The sequence below is a fragment of the Pimephales promelas genome, chromosome 21, assembly GCF_988280905.1.
Source record: "Pimephales promelas chromosome 21, fPimPro1.hap1.1, whole genome shotgun sequence".
Classification (NCBI taxonomy): domain Eukaryota; kingdom Metazoa; phylum Chordata; class Actinopteri; order Cypriniformes; family Leuciscidae; genus Pimephales; species Pimephales promelas.
Genome location: NC_142789.1, coordinates 19,761,436 through 19,784,270, shown reverse-complemented (window position 1 = coordinate 19,784,270; position 22,835 = coordinate 19,761,436). Strand labels below are relative to the sequence as shown.

Below are 22,835 nucleotides of genomic sequence, written 5' to 3'. Positions count from 1 at the left end.
TACATACCAAAGTTTACATTTGGTATGTAAGACCTTTAAAAACGTCTTACATACCAAACAGTAATTATTTAATCAGAACGAAGATTGATTGCATAGTATACAAAGCATAATCATTTTTAAATCACAAACTTTATTGATCTTAGTATTGCATACACTAACCAAGAAACATAAAAATACACTTAGTAACAAATATTGTTTTTATTTCATCGTAGAAAAAAATATGTAAGTATGTTAATCTATAAAAAATCTATAAAACATTTTTTAAAGTTTTTAAAAGTCTTTCACAGTAAAACTCATTTTGGGACGAGTCATTTCATAGAAAGTGATGCCTTTCTAGACATATCCCTATGTGTTTGCGTGTGTGTTTTATCAATGTTAAAAGTCTATACTTCAGTCCATTAGCTCAATAAATTATTGAATAAATATGACTCTCTCAGATGGGGTTCCATGGTGTCACACCTGGCTGGCAACCTCAGAGTCTTCCTCATACATCCTATCAGGAGTCCCCAGATTGACCCATTTCTGGGATACCTGGAGGAGCAAAGCAAAAATAAACGAGGTCAGTCCATAGGGAAATCTATTTGCATTGGTTTAACATTCTAGTAACCCATGATAAAGTCTTAATAGTGGCCTAGATGAAACTAGGGTGTAACTGCACAAGCAGCAGCTCTGTGGTGTTGACTGAAGGTGTTTCAGAAATCTGGCCAGCTGGGTCTTAAATCATAGAGCTCACAGTGTATAAGGTTGTTATGAAATGTTTTATATTGTATGTGCAGAATTTTGTCCAATTCTATCCCAATATTTTCTTAAATATTGAATCAGTGTGTTAAAGCAGAGATTCACAGGACAGGAGAAACCAAAATGTTTAATATTATCAAAGTTCCTTGGATGATAAGATATTTAAGGAGTGGTCTTCAGGTCAACCCCAGCTGCCTGTGCATTTGAAACACATGACTCTGTAAATCATTGCATGATATGCAATAGGAATGCAACAAATGTGTACCTCAGGCAGTGCTGATAGTCTCACAATCTAAATGTCTCTAAAACCAAATGACTAAATTAACCAACCAACCAAATCATGCATCCGAAACTTTGTGGTTTAGGATTCCTGTGGTTTCTGGTGAATTTCAAAATGAGTGAATGTGTATCATTGCACAACCCAAGGTTCTTCATTTTTCTCGTGTCTTGAAGGCATTAGTTTTCCAACTTAAATTTATTCAACAGGGAATTTTCAATCATTTGTTTTGTGACTTGTTGGTACATGTGCACTGCATTTTCCAGGTGTCTGATTGCACATTTTTCACTGTAGTGTAAATTACCCGACTCCCACCAAAATAACACTGGCACCCACATTCTTCTTTGAAAAACAGTTTGTGTTTGTGATTTATTTAAATTAGTGCTTCTCAAATGATGTGTCGCAACTCAAAAATGTGTTTCAGACATCATTTGGGGAGTAAAATATGGTTAAATCGAGAAAAAAAAAATGCAACTAGTGATATAACCTTGCATAGTTGATGGCAAAATAAACCTTTCACTTATTAATATATCTATTACTGATATAATTAGCATAAAATATTCTATAATATATAAATAAATATTTATTATTTATGTTAGGCATGTAAAGCACACATCCACTGATGTTCATTTATTTATAAATCTTACTATTCAGTCTGTCATGTTATTACTTTTCCATATTGTTAGGCCTATACAGTCATTATTTTTTATTTCAATGTTTGCTTTTGTTTTGCTTTTTTTCAGGCATCAAATCTGGTTTAAATGACTAACAATCTTCTAAATTCAAAGTTCGGTTCCTATGTCGTTTTTTTTTTGTAATGGAGAACGCAAACACACGTACTTCAATTAGTAATGGATTAGAGTGAACATTATTCGGTCTTTAGGAATTATCATTTACAATGGACTGTGGTTTGATGAGTGACACCACAGCATGTGCTCAAGGTGCACTGGTGTAAGAGTTTTTGCACGATAAAATTCAATACTTAGCAATAGAGGGAAAACAAGCTAACAAAGACACCTATTGGCTTCAGCTGGGAACATGCCAGCTATTAAAATGTTGCTTAAGGGGAAACTAAAGTTGGAATAGAGGTACATTGGCCAAACAACTTATCTGGCTTTCTCTACACAAATAAAGGAGCTAATGGGCTGGGCCACTATCACTGTTTCCTTCCGTCCAATCGAGCTTTTGTCCCTGAGGAATGGAATGCTCACCTACATATCAAGTTCACACACTTTAGCCACCATAAGCTTGAATGGAAATAAACAGCAGAGCAACCTTGAATGCATGCTTTCCCACTAGATAGTTTTGTTAACGGGAAAGTTCATGACTGTGGGGAATGGGAAAAAGCTTTGAGTGGAATGAAAACCTGTGTGTCGATACAAATAAACTCAAAGTAAGCAAATGATCCCTGATGAAGTATTTGTTGCATTTACAGCGGAGTATGTTAGTATAATGGAGTGTATAATCACCGCTTTAACTCCACTCTAGGGTTTCCCACTCCAACTCCTTGCTAATTTATTTATTAGCGTGAGTTTGCTCCATTTGACACTCTGCACCCAGTTACCACTCAACCGTAAAGTTCTTTCAAAGTGCGTCTTTTTATACCATATTAACTGAAATAATGTTTGCACAATTTCTCTACAAATCTTTGTACCCACGTCACAACTTCCATGACCTTTCAAGTTAGATCCAATTAGATCCATCCAGGAAATAGATTTTATTTCCTTGTGTGACAGAACCAGGATTAATTCCTTCACACCTTTTTTTTAATTACACATGAAATCTGAAGTCATCCATGCTCTGTCATTCATTTTAATTGACCATTTATATTTATGATCATGTTTCCAACGTTTTAATATTTCAAATGTTTATTTTGACCGCTAATAGTCTATCAGTATTATAAAACATAAGGTGAATTCTTGCTGACATGCAATGGTTTTATTTATTAATGTATGTCATACTAAAAATGAAGCAGTATCAGTGTTCTTTGAATGAGCGAGAACACACATACACTGCTCAAGCTCACATCCACTATAGTTCAAACAATTAAAAAAAAAGAAATGAATACCTTTATTCAGTGAGGATGCATTCAATTGATCAAGTGAGAGTAAAGACAGATAATGTTACAAGAGATTTCAATATCAAAGAGAACTTTCTACTCAAAGAATCCTGAAAAAGTCACTATTTCTACAAAAATATTAAGCAGCACAACTGTTTTCAACATTAATAATAGTAAGAAATGTTTCTTCAGCAGCAATTCAGCATATTAGAATGATTTCTGAAGGATCATGTGACACTAAAGATTAGTAATGATGATGAAGTTATTTTAATATAATATAATATTTGTGTAATATTTCACATTATTATTGTTTTTCTGTATTTTTGATCAAATAAATGAAGCCTTGGTGAGCATAAGAACCCTTTTTCAAAAACAAAAAAACCTTCCCAACCCAAACTTTTGAACAGTCGTGTGCACTGATTTACAGTATAGCATAGTGCTCTGATGTCTGAACCATAAACAACACAACGACAATTGTGATTTGTGTGTGGTTTTCTATTGTGCCATTCCCTACACTAATTCCAATCAAAAGCTCTTTCACAGATGAACACCACACCTAGATACAGTAGTGATCTCACTTTGGCACAGCAGAGCTTCAAGAGAACCTTTCCCAGATGCACAGACAGGCCTGGGCAGTGTGTAACTGATCTGCCTTTTCAGGAAATTCCTCTCTCAACAGATTGATTCACGATAGCTAGGCGATACTGTAGTATTCAATTTCATACAGAGCCAAGATACATATTTGGGGATTTTTTCCTTTTCGAACTCATTGTAGGTCAATACATTTTCCGCCCATTTGTTCTGAGTGACTGTGAGGAACGACTATTTACCTGTTGTTCCTGGAACCTGTGGTGCTGGGAAAGCGAAAGTGGGGAGTCTTGCCCAGGTGCATTTCGGATGCGGAGTGTGCCCTGCCTGTTGCGATCCAGCGAGTGAGGTCGAGGCGGTAGGAGTTGGCTGCGCTGATGCCATGATTTGAGTTCCTCTGACACCACCTGCCGCGGCAGGACCCTGCTAGGGTGTTGAGGACACTCTCTTAGCGAAGGGGCCCGAGACAGTTTCGCGTGGGCGGGTAACAACCTGCAACTTCGTGGCTGGGAGGGCAAAGCCTCACCGTAGTAGTACTCATAGTGACCATTTGAAGAATAAACAGGCGAAGGGGCCTGGTGGCTTAAGTACGACCTTCCGCTGTCCATTTCTAAGGGGTGACCCCATCCGTCCACCACGTACCCTCTTGAAAAACTAGGCGAGGACTGGTACTGAGGGTTCTTGTAGAAGTGGGTAGGGGAGGATCTTTGTGGTATATGGCTATCGGCTAGGCTGGAATAATGATATCCGTACTGAAGTTGGTAGGGCCACGGAAGTTCCCCAGGGTGATCCTGGCAGGGCGAGCTGGCGTAGGACTGCACCGAGTGCTCCGAGTTGCTGTCCTCAGAACTAGAGTAGTACACAGGATTTCCAACATTCAATCTTATGGGGGAGTATTCTGATGGTGGCACCACAAAGTCTGTTAACCGTCTCCTGGGGCCCCTTGGGCGCCCACGCTCCCGCTCGGGATCATATGGGTTTGGTTCCGTCTTGGGAACTCTGTTAAAATAAGAAATTAAAACATTTGTCAAGATTTGAGATGGCCATAATATCTATGAAACACATGATCGGAGGTGGATACAACTGTTCCAAAGATTAGGGTCAGTGTGATTTTTTTTTATTACAACTTTTATTCAGCAAGAATACAGTAAATTCATCAAAACTGACAGTAAAGAAAGATACTTATTTCAAATAAATGTTGTTCTTTTGAACTTTATATTCATCAAAGAATCCTAAAAAAAAATCTATAATGATTTCCCCAAAATATTAAGCAGCACAACTGTTTTTAACATTGCTTATAACAAGAAATGTTTCTTGAGCAGCAAATCAGCACATTATGATCACAGGAGTAAATTACATAAATATATTAAAATAGAAAAAAAGGTATTTTAAATGTATTCACAACATTACTGCTTATTTCTTTATGAAAGTCAGCATGAAATTGACAAATCTTCTTTTTATATGTAATATTGTAGTGTTTATTAATATTTTTTTCTAATTATATAATTTTCTAATTATTCGGATATACGTCACGACAAGGAAAAAATCTCAACTTCCGTTTCACACCGACTTTAAATAAATGCAGCTTTGGTGAGCATAAAAATGTTTATTTTTTAAAAACCAATAAAAATCGTACCACAACCCAAACTTTTGAACAGTAGTGTATATAAGAGATTGAGTAAATTGTGAGCAGACCCAATGGATTGTCTCCTGCGCAAGTGCATCTCTGGAGTGGAGGGTGCGCTGCAGGACTGTGTGTGTTTCAGGGCAGCATGGGTGGGTATTTGCAGTGGTATCCCGGCCTCGGCAAGACAAACCTCAAGGGGAGGCAACTTGGGGGTAGTAGCAGGACTATAGATGCATGGAAAAACAAAAACAGTTACTTTCACAATTACGAAAACAAAACAGAAACACTACAACTGTTGTTTTCGTTCGTGTTCTACTGACAACAATACATGCCTTCCATAAATCAACCTTGAGATGACTTAAAGGCCATTAGAGAAGAGGAGGTGTGGTCGTACCCGCCCCAAAAATTACTTAAAGACTAGGTGAGTCAAAAGTGCTTTACAAAGGTCATGGATCACATGCTTTTTACATTTAATTATCGCTTTGCACTTTAAAAGATTCCAAGAATAAAAAAGAGAGATATACCTGGATTTGATGCTATTAGATCTTTTATTTTTCTGATAGGGCTGGTCCAAACTAGACTCCGTCCAGGGAGAGTTTTGAATGGGGGCAGGGTCATGCTCTAAGATTGGACTCTGGCATGTGTACAAGTCCTCCAGGGATTGTGGGGGGGTTCGATAGGAAATGGCCTCGAGGGACTGGTATGAGGGGCTTATAGGTGTATGAGGAGCGGGTTGAGAACTGTTAAAATGCGGAGGGTGAAGATCTACAGAAGGAGCAGGAGGCTCTGAAGAAAGCTGGGAAGACAGTTCCTCTAAAACATGGATGAGAGATTGTCTTAATTAATAGTACATGGGTAAATGACTAATAGCATGCAAAAACATTTATTTTTCAAAATAACTATATATATATGTAAATATAAAATATAATATATTTTTATACATAATAATGAAAATGTATATATTATGTTTTACATTTGTATAAAATATTGTATAATATATTTGTTATAGGCCAAACAATATGGAAAAATAATAATATTTGATATTTTATTTACATATTTATTTACTATTTTTCAAATGTATCATATAATTAATAAAGTTTTTTAAATTATTCATAGTATATACATGCTATAATTTCAGGGGAAATAAACTTGGTTTTCACATACCCTCATCCACCACAGCCGAGTCTGACAATGAGCTATCATCTGATGCGCCTTGATACAAAACATAGATACATGTAAGAACAAGATGATCTGATTTCCAAGCTCATTACACAGTGCAAAGAAAACACAAAAAAGTGCTCATATAAATCCCTCACCTCTCTGTGCCATCATGCCAGAGTGTGGTGAGGATTGGCCGTGTTCCAGTTGCAACCTAAACACAGCTTCCTGAAGATTTTTGAGTTTCCTTTCCTCCCGCTGGTACTGCTGTAGATGACTCTTCTTCACCGCCTTGCTGAGATGTTTCTCCTGACACAGCCTCTGCGCTGCCATGTATATCTGCTGCTGAAGAGCCAGTTCAGCTTCCAAAGAGCTCAGCTTAGAGTCCTGTGTAACATGTTCATGATTGGTTTATGAGATTCGAACTTATTGAAACTATCTGAACCTTAAGAGTATGTCAAATGACTTGGAAACAGCCAATTTTTATCCAGATCTTTACTATCTCTGTCTTTACCTCAGTTCTATGTAGAATACTTGGCTCATCTAACTTAAAAGCAGCTCCAATGCGCCTGCGAATTTGAGGTGGCTTCTCTCCAGGTAACAGTGGATAGTCGGAAGACAAATGTCCTGTGAGCTCCTGAATGAGAAGGGGAAATGAATATTAAAATTCCAGCTGATAAACTTTTATTTTACAGCCGCTAAATGGCAGATATTACATAAGGATTAAAAGAGTAAAAACTATATTGCACAGCATGAAAAATATCTATTCATTTTTTAATTAGCTGAAGATTAGATTTAAAGGGATAGTTCACCCAAAAATGAAAATTCTGTCAGTATTTACTCACTCTCATGTTGTTCCAACCCCGTAAGACCTTCGTTCATCTTCGGAACATGAATTAAGATATTTAAGATGAAATCTGAGAGCTGGATCACTACTCCATACTAGTCCATAGGCTTCTTGAGGGACTGAAACTTGCCGGCCTCGAAAAGTTATTGAAGACATCGTTAAAATAGTCCAAGTAACTACAGTAACTCAATCTTAAGTTTGGGCCTCTAGTCGGTTAAACGTCACACGAAGGCTCACTATAGGCCGACGCTGGTCATGTGTGTGATGTGTGTGACGTACAACAACAGATCGCCCAAAGAGAAGGAAATGAATAGTTTAAATAAATTCATTATTTTCGTTTGTTTTTGCGCACAAAAAGTGTTCTCGTCGTTTGATAAACTTAAGATTGAGCCACTGTAGTCACTTGGACTATTTTAACGATGTCTTTAATAAGTTTTTGAGGCCAGCAAGTTTCAATCCCTAAAAAAGCCTATGGACTAGTATGGAGGAGTGATCCAGCACTCAGATTTCATCAAAAATATCTTAATTTGTGTTCCGAAGATGAACGAAGGTCTTACGGGGTTGGAACAACATGAGGGTGAGTAAATACTGACAGAATTTTCATTTTTGGGTGAACTAACCCTTTAACATTATTCAATTATTAGTGTTTTTATAGTGCAAATATAGATGTAACATTTTTTTTTAAAATTCACAGTTAGATAAATGCACAATTCAAATCATGAATCAGTCAATACGGTATTGCTGTATGTGTATCCGAACAACTGATGTCTTTAAGATTGGTATTTCAATTTTATGGGGGCAGTCAAGCAGATCTGTAATTTGTCAGTGCAATTTGTAAGAACAATAACGTTAAAAAAAGAAGTCACAGGTTATCAAGAACCAGCCTTTAACCAGAATTCCTGTTTCTCCCGTGTGAAACTTTTCAGCGAGTTGGGACAAGTTATTGCTTTCAACCGCTACATTATGCAAGCCTGTTGTTGAAATATTTGGTTCTTTTCCTAAGCCGTACCAAGAGCCCTACCTGCCATCTATCTTCCCCAAATTCATGCCAGCATTTGTTAGATACAATTCTCTTTGAGACAAAAACCACAAGCCCACAGCTCTTTAAAGAGCCATAATAGAGGTGAAGCCCTTCAAAAAAAGAGGATACACACACACTGGCATGACTTCAGACTTATTGTGACACAAAGGTGTCATCAGACTCTGAAGAACACCTGAACAAGTCCCAGCAAGTGACTCCAACAGGAAACAATGCTGCATTTTTGTGACTTAACATCTTACCAGGAAGACTAATAACCCAAAAAGCCTCTGGGCATGATGAACTCTGGCGACTTGTTCACTCGAAATAATATATATATGTATTATATATATGTGTGTGTGTGTGTGTGTGTGTATTAAATACCCTGTCATGTTTTTTAGAGAGGTGAGAATGTTTTGATTATTGCTAGGAAGATTTTTTTCAACAGAAGAAGTGGGGGAAAATAGGACTTTAAAAACATGATGTTATCAGTGTGCATTGGAAGTCCCCTCTTATACCCTAATTCCAATGTGAAAACGTCCTTATCTCTCTTTAGTAGTGTTTTGGTGAGTCCATATGCGTTTGTGAGTGTCAATGGTGACTTACGGCCTCTCTGATGCAGAGTTTCTTAAGCTCCTTTAAGCACATCTTCAGCCTGTCCTCCAGCGCTTGCTGCTTGAGTTTCATGACCCGAGTATGAGTTTTTACATCCTTCATCACTGTGGTGGGGCTGTCAGGCCCTACAACACATGAAACGCATTCTGATAAAGAGTCTTCGGGATAATAACAGGAAACTCAGCAATTATGTGAAGAATTCGTCTTTGTTTCAATACTAGCACAGCCCGAAAAGATGATCTAACTGTAACTGTTGTCTGAACTAAATCTAAATGATGTGAACTTTCAGGAAACAGATACTCATCAACTGTGTTATGCTCAAGTGAAAGGTCACTAAAAAAACGACTAAATGAGTGACAACAAAGAATTTATTTCTTCTGTATCCGGCGACTGCAGGCAAACGCCTCTGGCATGTCTAGAGAGCTTATCTACTGAATTCTTTAACATACATTTTCAATCAATCATGTGACAGCACACAAAGAGATAATAACCGAACAATGACAAAAAGAAAAAAAGAAGTGTTTATTAGGAGTCGTTTTGGTTTAAAAGGGTCTTTTAAAAACCTGCCATAGTGTCGTTATTGCTTCCGATTCAACCCTTACAGGTGTAATGCACATAACAATGCTCCTTTTTAGAAGTGAAAGAAGTGAAAACTAACCACTAAATTATGCAATTGAAAAATACGTTTGATAGAAAAATACAATCAAATCAAAATAATTGTGAAATAGTATCACATTTTTATTTAATACATTTTAAAATGTATTCCTGTTATGACAAATTACTGAATTTTGAAATTTCAGCACACATGATCCTTCAAAAGTTATTTTAATATGATGATTTGCTGCTCAAGAAACATTTTGTGTTATTTATTTGAAATAGAAATCTTTTGTAAAATTAAACGCATCTTTACAGTCAGTTTTTGTCAATTGAATGCATCCATGCTGAAAAAAATATTCATTTCTTTTCCAAAAAATGAACTGTATCGTATACATATTTTCAAAGCATTTATATAAAATTAATTCGCACAGATATAAATAAGTAATCCTTCCATTGAAGTATACAGAAAAAAAAGTCATTTAGGTTTGGAATGACATGAGGGTGAGTATATGGTGACATTTTTTGTGAACTATCCCCTTTAACCTCACAAACACATACTACATAATAATACAGCATAAAATGTGTCATTATAGCCAAGGTGTAACTGAGACTGAACCTACCAGAATGCAGAATAACCCCACTGTCAGTATCACTGATCTCCTCTTTGCCTTCCATGACTGCTGGTCAAGTGGTCTTCGAAGTGAAAGCCTTGGTTTTCTCTTACTTCACGAGATCCTACAAAGCAAATACATCTTTCATCAGACTCATACACGCTCACGAGAAAATATGTTAGCTGTTCAAACTAAAGTGAACTAAAACTAGTCTCGTGGAACCACTCAGCCGTGATGGGTCTCCTGACCCCGAGCCACAGGGGTCAGAGCGGATTCCAGGAGACTATCCTGACAAACAATAGTTTTCACAGGCTCACTAAAAAATCACAGTCTAACTACGCCTCACAGCTAAGCACAGTCAGCAGGAGCTTAGGGGAAGCTTTAACTAAGAGGCTATTCAAGAAAGAACTCTTCCTCCTGTATCTGAAAAATGTCCAATTTCCAGGAGAAACAAGGGTATGCTGTCCTTAGATTACAACACTGGAATGCCTGCAGCAGAAGAGGTTAATGAAGAGGGCCGCTATGCCTCATTGCACTCACTTGTAATTAATTAACCTAGATTCACCACAACAGATTCTCATACTACTTAAAGGAAGTTGTGATTAGCTTCACACTGGTTTGCACATTACTTACATTTACATGCATACATATGGCAGATGCTTTTACACAAAACATCTGACATTGGTTTACACATTCTCTGGGAACTGAAACTATGACTAGCGCAAGGCTTTTTTAGCTACAGGAAAAGATAATGACTAATTATCATGTGCATACAAGACTATGATGAGCTGTGCTCAGTGTTAAACACAGACACACACACACACACACACATATATATATATATATATATATTATAACCTTCTTATAGTCAAAAACAGCACAAAATCCTTTTAAGGCGTTTCCCAATGTCTGAAATCACAGTGCCAAAGTTCAGACCACTGCTAGCTTGTGACACATATGTTCTGCGGTATGACTCTCACAAGAGTCTCACCAGCTTCCTGTTATTATGTCAAAATGTTATTTTACATCATGATGACAATGTCCTGAGTATACTGTGAATATCTACAGTTAGTGAATGATTAAAAGATGGTAGATATTAGAATCAGTCAGCTGTCAGTGCATTAAAGCGGTGAGTTTATTACTTTGAAACCGCAGATGACTCTGACACGCTCTCTATGTAACTAATAGTGCAACCGGTTCAGTTATTCATGACATCACAATCTTTAAAGAGAAATAACAAAGAAATTGTTGTGTTTACTGCTCTACCAGCAATGGATGAAATATTAAACCAATATTCTAAATGAATATATAACCTAATCAATATCATTAAAAACCCATTGACACATTCAGGAATAGGCTACATATTGAATTATTGTGCCTAGACTAGTGCCTACTAATTTTTTTTCTTCTCTATTTTGATTTTCAAATAAACCTACCATTGAGAATCAAGTTTTGGTCCATGTCAAGTCCATGTCAATAATCTCTCATTACAGTATTAGTAGATTGTCTTTTTCATATCTGCTAACACTTTGTGATGGTCCCCGACAGACATTCTACTGACTATAAGTAACGTTGCAAGTACATGTCAACTTATTCAATATACTAATACTCAACTAGTACTCTAAGGCGAGTTAGTTGACATGTTTAAAGAGGACCATCAATATAAAGTTTAAACCAATTTATTTGATTTGATTTTTATCAGTTTCTCGGTTCATTTTATGTTTCTCGTTAGACTCTATTTTAAAGAACCGATAAGAGATTATTTAAAAAAGTTTGAATATTGGTAAAAGAAAAATCAGTCAAACCTAGGCTACGTAAAAAAATAAAATAAATTAAACACATTTAACTACCCAAAATATTACTTGAATATTACCTACATTATAAACTAGCCGATTACAAGACCAGTGAGAACATTCTTAAAACCAGTAAAAATAGAAATAGAATTTAAGACAACTTTGCTGGAAAGCTTTTACCTGAGCTTGTATGATAAACTACAGTCTTTATCATATAAAATAAAATGTATTTACTTACATATTGTTAAACACTGATTCCCCTTAAAGAATGTGTATCCTATCCGGTAAACAAAATCAGTTTATTTCCATGAGATGTGTAACTCCACACTGCACTCTGACTCTGAATGAGCACCGGTAGGAGTTCGTACTGTGAAATTAACCTGGGTGCGTCTTGCACATACCTATGTGTGTGTGTGTGTGATCACAGCGTCACACCTCTTGTAGACACTTGGTAAAGGCTATAAAAAACTCCCTGTTTTCTTAGTTATCAGCATAAAAGTATGTAGCAAATGGCGAAATCTCATCATAAAGGTATTAACAAGGTAAATAGAGATCAGAAGATCTAAAATATGTACTAAAATATGTACCTACAAATAAGAAATATTCAGTTTCTTTCTGCACTATTTCTGTGTCAATAATTAAATAGCACATTTGTGACAGTGATCATGTGAATGTTTTTGTACAAACGGTCAGATGTTTGAAGTTGCTGTTCACAATCAGATCTTCTCAAATCGTTCTGGAGAACATGATCATCAGGTTTTACACAAACCTTTTATGCACTTCAAATACTACTGTTAAAGCAAAAGGGTGAGAAAACAAAAACTCAGAGTCAGACATTCTAAAATGCATTTTGTTTTTTTTTTCAGTTTAACTTTACAGACTCAAATTTTTATAATATATTTTGTAATGATCTCTAAGTCTAATCTAATATAATTTGCAGTGATTGCTATCGATCTCATACTTTTTGGCCTTTACTGTTTTTATGAGATCCTGCTGCCCCCAACTGGTGACACCATTTTCAAACCTTAAGCATATCTAAAATAACTCGTATGGCAGAGTTACAAAAATCCGGCCCTGGAGGGCTACTGTCCTGCAGGGTTTAGTTCAAACTTATCAACTTATAAAGGTGGCGTCCGCAGCTCTCTATGCAATAATTGGTATTTATAAAAAGCAAACTTGACGAGAAAAAGTGAGGACCTTTACGCAAGCTCTGACTCAGGCATACGCACAAAAACGGGTGAAATGAGAAATGGCGACACCATCGGCAGATGGAAGAAATGTGAAAGTGTGTGAAAATGTAGACCGTTAACACATATTTGCAAAAATAAAAGTGAAATATGTTCTTCAATAATAATTATTGCTTGTCAGATGCGATTAAATGGATGGTAATAAAATGCCACGATGCCTTCAAAATGTGTAAAGACATAATGCGCAATGCAACCCTGTTTTCACCTGGTATTAAGATGTCATACATTAACATTTAACATAGGATCATTTACTGGAGTCTGACATATTTCTCCGATTCTTATAAAGCTAACTAACTACTGTAAAGATCCAATCCCAAACAAGCAAGCAAACAAACCCCTTGTTCAATTCAATTCTTTTAACAGTACTGTAATGTAAATGCTGTTGTCATGCATACAGTGTCCTCAGTGAGGCATTGTATAGATGATCATTCCACTCTGACATTCTGAACCAATTGGAAACCAACCCACACACAGATGTCAGAGGAACGGCTATCCAGAACACTGTGGGAGACGCTTCACCTGCCGCTCTCATGCATCGCTCGCATACATTTAGGATCCTTGTCCTCACACTGGCTCTCCAAGAATGCTGGTTAAACGCCTATAGGAGCCACCACGGCTGCCAGACGGGATAGGATCCTATCACCAAACAAATGACCAAGGCAACACGACTGCTGGAGCATACCAGTGTCTGGTTTCACAACTAGTCTTCACCATTAATCTGCGTCAATGTTTTTTGGCTGCCCCTTATAAGAAAGCATTAGAGATGGGATGGTTACTTTGCATATTTGAGTACTCCAATGTAAAAATATTAAAGCTTTGGGCACTATTTTTTTCAAAATAAAAATAACACCGCTGTTTTTAAAAAAAACAACTTTATTATTACTTATTGTCACAGGACTTAGATCAGTTGCTAGATTTACCTGCGCCCAAATGATAAAAAGTATTATCAGATTGATGGCTTTATTTCTATCTATAAGAAGGAGTGGTGTAGATCTGAAATGCAATCAGTAGGAAAACATTAAGCATGCAAATGTATGAATCAAACATTTTTTCAATCAAATTGGCACGCGTAGTGCCGTGATGTACATTTACATACCTGATATATCTTTAATATATCCCATTAGAACCAGACCGATATATCGGCCGATATTAGGCATTTTCCAAACTATCGGTATCTGCAGTTATAAATGCCGATAAATTAATATTTCAAAAATAGAATAAATAACGGAGAAAACACACTTGAACCATGTCATGAGTGTTGGAGTTGTATAGTTGGTCCACCAGAGGGCACTCTACACTGTCCCTGTTGGCAACACTCGTTGAGTTGGTCACGAGACATACATTGCTTGAATAACAATTAAAAGAACATCCCCATCAGTTCTCTTATCTCAAATAAGCATGACAAAATTTGTGACTATCAAGTCCAGTTTTGCTGCTGTTAAATAAGCCGAAAGTGAAGCGAAATTAGCTAGTAATAGTTACGTTACATTGTTACAGTGTAGTTGACTGACTGTCCTTTTAACTTTTGACAATGTGACTAAAGTATTTCTTTAATAGCATGTGACAGTTATAGCAATGAGACGTATCATCTCTCCTTGGCCTGTTATATTTAAAATGAATGTTTTACAATTTGTTGCACGTTTCTGAAATAATAATTAAAAAAATATCAGCCGATATATCGGAATATCGGAATAAATCGGAAAATCGAAAACCAATAAATATTTTTATCGGTATCGGACTTCAAAATCCTTTATCGTCGAGCTCTATATCCCATATACTGTATGTTTATGTTTCATGTCTTACTGGTCAGTGGATCATGAGACTGAATATTTACTAAATATTTGCTAAAAAATATGTCAGCTTTCTTTTAGATATTTCAACAAGGTAAAAATGACTATTTATCGCAGCTATTTGTGCTGAAGATTTGTTAGGAATACATGTAATGCACATGTAATTGAGTATGTAAATTGGATTGCAACTTTTAGGGTCCAATTAAACTGACACTTCAATCAAGTCAAGCAATTATTTTCATGATCAATCATTGCTGTTATGTGCACTTGCATATAAAATAAGACTAATTATGCAATTTTTTTATTAGTCCCTCATATATTTCTTGACAACAAACAAAGATAGAATATAAACAATAGGGTGAAATTAAATTTTTCAAGCTTCAATAACCAAGCACCATAAATGTATCATAAATAGAGGGTTGATTAGACTCGTTTTCTGAGTCCACTCCATACAATACGTTTGTGTTACAAAGAAAGTCATAAGGGTTTAGAACAACGTGATGGCAGAATTCTTTCTTGCCTTTGCCTAACATAAGCATAGGCTGGGCTGCACAAACACTGAATTGAGCACTGACTTCTGAACTGACCAGATTTAGCTACAAGACGTTTTGTAGGAAGTAATTGAGTTTCCTGGATCATGTTATTTGTGTCAGAATAAACCCCAAAGGGACTTCCCTGCTAGGAGATACTGTAGGCCCAGGGTTCCATTTTCTGACAAGAAAACGGAGTTTGCTTGTCTGAAATAATAGAGTGTTAAATATATTTTCAGAGTGATTTTATTTAATTCTGATTAAGAAAACAATGACATAAAATTAGTGCTTGGTTATCTGCTAACTACTCGGATGACACTAATTAGAGGATTCTGGAATTGTTATTTTTCTTTAAATCTTTCCGTAGATTTATACCACCCTGCTATGAAGTGAGCTACGAGTTGTTTGCTGTAAAAATGGTTTCTTGGGTCATGTCATGTGCAACAGTAGTTTGCAAGGCCAGAGACGGGTCACAAATCTAAACTAACATACTTTTCAAGATAGCCTGTGATTGAATATACAATGTTTATTTAGTGCCACATCCACTGGATTTCCATAGGATTAGCAGTCTACAAGGTTGAACTGATATTGCATGGAAGCCCGTAGATTCATATCTCCCCCCTTCCCGGGATGTCGGATTAGCACATATGAGAGCCGGAGAGAGTTTTATTATTGTGGGAATCTCCCCCATCCTGCCCATTCAGACAGGGAGCTCAGGCATGCTGAGAACACCAGTGAACTGTGACAGTCACATATTAACCTTCACTTATGTCCCGTCTACACCAGAAACAAACAAAAAAACGGTGTCTAGAATAAGATCTATGAGGTGAAATTACATAGAAGATTCAGAAAAGGCATGATCTTTTGCCATTATACACTCACCAGCCACTTTATTAGGTACACCTTGCTAGAACTGTTCTGGGTTGGACCCCCTTTTGCCTTAATTTTTTGTGGCATAGATTCTACAAGGTGCTGGAAACACTCCTCAGGGATATTGGTCCATATTAACATGATAGCATCACGTTGATGCTTTGCTTTGCAGATTTGTGAGCCTGTGTGAAGTGTAGCTTACGTTTCCTGTTCTTAGCTAACAGGAGTAGCATGTGTCTTCTGCTGCGGCATCTGCTTCAAAGTTTGATGTGTTGTGTGTTAAAAAAATGCTCTTATGCAGACCTTGGTTGTAGCAAGTGGTTATTTGAGTTAGTGTTGCCTTTTTATCAGCTCAAAACAGTCTGGCTATTCTCCCTCACCATTGGCATCAACTAGGCATTTTAAACTGCCACTCACTGGATATTTTTTTATTTTTCTGGCCATTCTCTGTAAACCCTTGAGATGGTTATGTGTGAAAATACCAGTAGATCAGCAGTTTCTGAAATACTCAGACCAGTCCATCTGTCACCAACAACATTCAAAATCACTTAAATCACCTTTCTGAACCATTCTGATGGGCAGCTGTTTGTTTCTAAAATGTAATAAAGTGACCAAAGAGTGTAGAATGTCGAAAGATTACACACATACACTAACAATTCAAAATTTCAAAGTTATATACATTTTTTACTTCAGTGTCACATGATCTTTCGGAAATCATTATAATATGCTGATTTGGTCAAGAAACATTTCTAATTATCAATATTGAAAACAGTAAGCTTCTGCTTAATATTTATGTGGAGACTGTTATATGGATATACAGTGATTTTTTGCAGGCTTCCTGAATGAATAGAAAAGAACAGGATTTATTTAAAATTTCTTTTTTTGTTGTTGCAACAATCTGCACAATACTGTTATGCATGATTGATATTGCATGCACATTGTAAAACGTTAAAAGTGCAACTTATATGATCTAACCCTTAAAATAAAATTGTTGGAGTAAACCAATTTAGTACCAGATTAATTTATTCATTTTAAATAATCCTTCTGACTTGACTTAAACAAGTAAATTTAGATGGTACCACATGAAGCACGTTTTTTCACCTGAGAACACATTTAAAGTATAAACATAAAACACAATGAGTTTTAGGCTAATCAAAATTACGGTACAACAATTATAAAGTGTAAAACTAAAACGAAGGTATGTGATATAGCTATACTGAAAGTGTATCCAAGCAATAGCGTGTGAACAAAAAATGGATGTTAAGAATACGGATTATGTAACACAGAAGACTGGGATTAATCCAGAACTCCAGATAGATAAAAAGAATAAAATGGCAAAAGAACATTTCACAAACCATCTTGTGACATTGAAAAAACCTTTCTATCTTCAAGCATGATAAAATGTTATATTTAGCCTTAATAATAATATAGAAAGGTCCTAAATATACATTCTGTGGGTCAATGTCAGTAATTAGTGACTTGTAATTACCCCAAACTAGCAGAAAAAAAAAAGACTGCATAATTAAAGTGTGTGTGAGACAGAGAGGGAATAAGGATCCCTGAGGCCTGTGAACACCAACACCGCACCCTGACATTTGGTAGTTGTGTGGCCATGAGGCTCCCTTTTGGGAGAAACTTAAAGAGGATGTAAAGTGGAAATTGGTTTCAAATGAGCCAAAGCACAGATGGATTGTCTGATGTGGACTGAAGTGTCATGCCTGGTACCACCAGCACTGCAGTGCAGGACGAATCCCTCCGGCTGCAAACCCCAGGAGAACTTTCCCTCCGTATATTCATTACAACTGTGGCAGATGAAACAGACCTCACAGACCCTGGCTTAACTCACTCTGCTACGACTGGGGAGGTATGTCTACTAGTGGAAAATGTTTGTGGCTTGTTCACCCGGGACATAGCACATTGAATATAATCATTGTAATAATAGGCACATAGTAGAATAATAACAAAAAAAGAATCTCATTAAAGGAATATTCCGCTTTCCAAAAGCTCTTGGCAAAATGTTGATTACTACAAAAATATATTTGATATGTCCTTCCTTTTCTTAAAAAAAAATAAAAAAATTCTGGTTTACAACGAGGCGGCTAAAGTGGAGATGAATGAGGCCCAAAAAAGGCTTTTCAATTTTACAATGACAACATAATGCTTAAAACACTAAATTGAAAGTAAAAGTGACAAAAACAAGTTTACAGCTCAAATAATGATTATGTTTTAACATAATAATTATTGTAAGTTATTTTATAAAATTATAAGCTTTACATTTCTGCTTTAAATTTGCACATAAAAAATGAGGCTACGCAACATGGCATCATGACTTTTGTGTAAACATACATGCCACTTTCAAGTCAAGTGGCGTGTTATACACATTCTGAGCTATCCGCGTGTATGCGTGTATGTCTACGCCGTTAAACATCCGAGTGATTCTACGTGTATGGACATGCCGTTAAATGTCCGAGCGAAACTAAGCAAAATGTAGACCTATATCTGGGGAGCAATATTTTTTCCCTAGGATGGTAGGGGAAGACTCATAAATGGTATTAACCCCAGTGACGGGTAGGTTTAGGGACGGGTTGGGGTAGGTCATATAATTATATATGCAGTAATGTAACGTTAAGTCAACAGCGTTCATAAACACGCAGAAAGGCGATTATGTGTGTTGATAGCACGCAAAAAATGGAAATACGAATTGGCGTGTCATACATATGCCATTTCATGAGATCAGTCTGGGCTACTCCAATCACTTTCATAATAAGTACCTCACTGTAGCCTAGATTTTTGGTTTTACAAACTAGGGGATGAGTCAAAATGAATGGTTGTGATAATCAAAGTTATGCTCCAAATGCTTTTTTATTGAACATAACTCGTGTTGAGAAATATTCCTTTAAATGTAAATTATAGTTATGTTCAGTTCAGTGGAATATTACCACCACAAAAAAAGGAAATATGGCAGCATTGAATGAATGTTCCTTTATCTGTTTCTCATAAAAACAATATCGTATTTTAATCGCCCCTTCTTTATCCAAGAGGAAGTGCAGTGTTTCTTTGAAATCAGTGTGTTATGGTTACATATGGCTTTAGTATGTTCCTGTTTAGTCTTTGTGTGACCGCACAGGACAGTAGATAGATATTCTTATGCTGTAAAAAAAAGTAATGCAGTTTAATAAAAGCCTATTTCCAACTAATTTCCTTCAGGTTTACAAGAGCTGAATGATGCTGAAAGTCTCCATAGATCAACACTAAACAGGAAGCTGGAATTATTCGTTTGTAAAAATGAAACTGTTGATCGTAAGGGACACTCTTTTCTAGAGTGACTATCACTGAAGTCATCAGTCCAACATTTTGTATGGTAAGGAACATGAGACAGGAAGTTATTCAGAATAATTTAAGAATAACACTATACAACAAATCAACAGATTATGAAAGTCAAATGTAATCAAATGTGTTGCCACACAAGTGGATGAAATAGAAACATCACTACAGCGCCTGTCATTGCATTAGGCCATACCCAGAGGTGCTAATGAGAGCCTTAAAACTGAGCTGTCGGCCGCAAACAATACACACACGCTGCTTGGCTCCGCTTTGGCCGACCCTGGCTACGAACCAACAAAACCACAGATTCCAGGGCTATTCACGTTCAGTGGTCTACACACCTCCCTCTCATGCCAGCCCACTCAAATCACCCTTGATGCTCTGAGTCCCACTGATCACTGGATTCCACAGCATTACATCAGGAATGTTGTTCCTTTTGTAAGAAAGACAACTCAATAATGGAATGAAACTTCAGAGCATTGACTTTATTAGATAAAAAGCTTAGTTCTGAGTCTGTTTTGACTGAGACCAACTGATCTAGTTCATCGGTCTTCAGAAGCATCAAACCGAAATGAGAATTCCCACCTCAATAAATGAATGGAGTGTAAAATAATATCCACCTTCAGACAATGAAACAATATAAGCAAGTGATTCTCACGCTGCAGCTAAAATCCCTGTGCAGGTTTCTTTCCTCTTGGGTTCTTAACAAAGCTTTATAACTTCTCTTTATCTGTCTATACAATACTAAACTTCCATATAAACAACAATCACTAGCAATGACACATTTTACCCTATACAAAGTGTTCTCATCCATTTCGTGTCACAATATTTTGTCATATCTACTCATTTACATGAGTTTTCGGAATTTAAAACTTGTTTTGTTTGTTACTAATAATTAGAATCAGAGGTCAAAATTTGCAAAGATCTAATTATTGCGGAAGGTATAGGTTTTGCATCATTTTTATTTTACTTAAAATTTCAAGGCAACATCTGAGCTGTAACAAAATCTGGACGTTTTCCAACTAAAAAATGTTTAACTTACATTTAAATAACCACACACACATACACACGCAGAAACATTGAGACTTTCAACATAAAGCCTGGATTTGAGAATACCGGGTTAATGTAACGTTGTTCAGTCTCGTTCAGTTCACACAGTGCTTTGGAACTATGTAAAAGTACATTTATAATTTATGGGCTAAGTTAGATGTTCTAATCCCGAATTTGAATACTTGATTGAATACTTGCAAAACTTTGGTTGAATTGGCAGATACGCTCAATTTTCATCTGGTGCTCTGTCTTCAGGCTATATCTAGGTAGTATCGATTAAGAAAATATTACCATACCTTTTGTCGTCATAACAGGAAAACCTAGGCAGAGTCGTCAAATGTTTACGCAATGCATTATCATGGGATAGTATTTATCCACGCTTTCTCCTGCGCCGCATTCCAAATTGATGTAAGCGAGACACTGAAGAATGGCCGCTACCAAACCACGCGATCTAAAGGTGATGCTTTGCACGTAGATTCTCGTACATGGTTGCGACAAAGGAAATAACATTTGTTTAAAATTTTGAATGCAGATAAGTCAATATAAGATGTATGAAAAAGTTCTAGAGATGTCTTTTTACTCTATGTGTTTTACGACCGCATTTTTATATGAACTTAAAAACCATACCCCCTATGTCACAATGGTACGTCCCTCACCCCTCCAGAATTTTTTTTTACAGCGCTCCCTGAACTAGTGAACTAGTGACTCGGACTAGAAGACCGCGAAAGGCTCATAATGTTTACGTTCGGAACTCGTTTTAAAGAACCGTTTCCAAACGATTCAGCCAAACTAAAACCTTTGAATAATTGTAATTCAGTTTTGTTTGTAGCAACAACGACAAAGTTACTTCTCCACATCCAATCTTTACGATCTTACGAATGAATCAAGAGGTTTTAAGTTCAGTAGTCACTAAGTTAGTCAGTGAACTGTTGCCTCGTGAACGAAATTGTTCAGACTAGTTTAGTGAACTGGATCAAAAGATTTGTTCACGAATTGGAGATGGTTAGACTCAGACTGAATACTTGCTGGGCAGTGTATACTGTTAGATCCTCTTATAATAATGGCTTAAATCGTTTGCGAACGACACGTCGTTGGCACTGTATAGGATAGGAAATGAGGGCTATTGTCATTTCTGTAAAATGAGCAGTTGAGATACACGCGGTCGAATCTTTTGAAAAGCAAAGAAGTAATGTAATGTACCATTATGGGACTGCAGGGTCCTGGTGCCTTTCATTAACATTTGAATGGTTTCACCTTGAAAAGGAGACTGACTCACAGTAAATGCTCATGCGGTAGTCACGGAAAAGAGAGAAGGGTTTACTAGTTGATCTGATTTGAAAGTAGATTAACTTTCAACAGCAGAATGTAACTTCCTTAACGCAATATCTCTATGAGTTAACGAGAAAAGATCCGAATACCGAAAGTGTCATAAGGATTTTTTATTATTATTATTATTATTTTTTTTTTTACCTAGGGTTATTCTTAACCCTGTATATTGATTGATTGAAAACCAGGGAAACTGGTTTGTCACCAAGCATAGCCTACAACCATAAAACACAACAGACAAAATAAATAATTATGCATTTGGTGACTAATAAACCCTGATTAGGACACACAGTTTGAAAAATAAATAAATAAAATAAAATTGTATAAAGTGGTTATTCCATGTTTCGTACATTGCATAGGCTAGGCTACTGGTTGGGTGACATGAAAAAACACCCAAAAAACAGTTTCCGTCACACATGAAAAGATGTAACGTTAATAAAGCCCGTGAAAGGTTCGGTCTACTAACGTTAGGTAGTCTATTGTATGGTTGGCATTTCCTCGACAACTCGCTGTGATTAGCTCATACCATTGTTTAAAACAACGTATAACCTCGATTGCCAGTTAAGTGATACTAATACCACGTAATAATGCAGTCGTATGATAATAGGATCATCGAAAAAGATCGATTATGATGAGATAACAGATAAACAAATGCCGTTAGTAACTTTGAAAAACACATAATGTACTGCAGAAACCGACCACTAGATGTCAGCAGTGAGATGTGAGGTTTAAGCTAAACAAGGTAAACATTTAAAAATTAACCACCATGA

At 36.5% G+C, this 22,835-nt stretch overlaps 1 protein-coding gene across 2 annotated transcripts; it reads right to left on the bottom strand.

Annotated features, from left to right (window-relative positions):
- Positions 1-110: 110 nt before the first annotated feature.
- inavab (innate immunity activator b) lies at positions 111-21,181 on the bottom strand. 2 transcript variants are annotated; one of them, XM_039674016.2, is made up of 10 exons: positions 21,036-21,181; positions 10,145-10,259; positions 8,919-9,052; positions 6,962-7,084; positions 6,606-6,834; positions 6,454-6,501; positions 5,814-6,102; positions 5,358-5,513; positions 3,905-4,661; positions 111-531 (listed from the first exon to the last, which is right to left on the bottom strand). In XM_039674016.2, exons 2-10 carry the CDS (start codon positions 10,197-10,199, stop codon positions 454-456), a joined length of 1,869 nt encoding a protein of 622 aa, XP_039529950.2. In that variant the 5' UTR covers positions 10,200-10,259; positions 21,036-21,181; the 3' UTR covers positions 111-453. The 2 variants fall into 2 exon arrangements, with proteins under 2 accessions (XP_039529950.2, XP_039529949.2); XM_039674015.2 differs by lacking the exon at positions 21,036-21,181 and adding an exon at positions 12,167-12,322.
- Between the last annotated feature and the right edge of the window lie 1,654 nt (positions 21,182-22,835).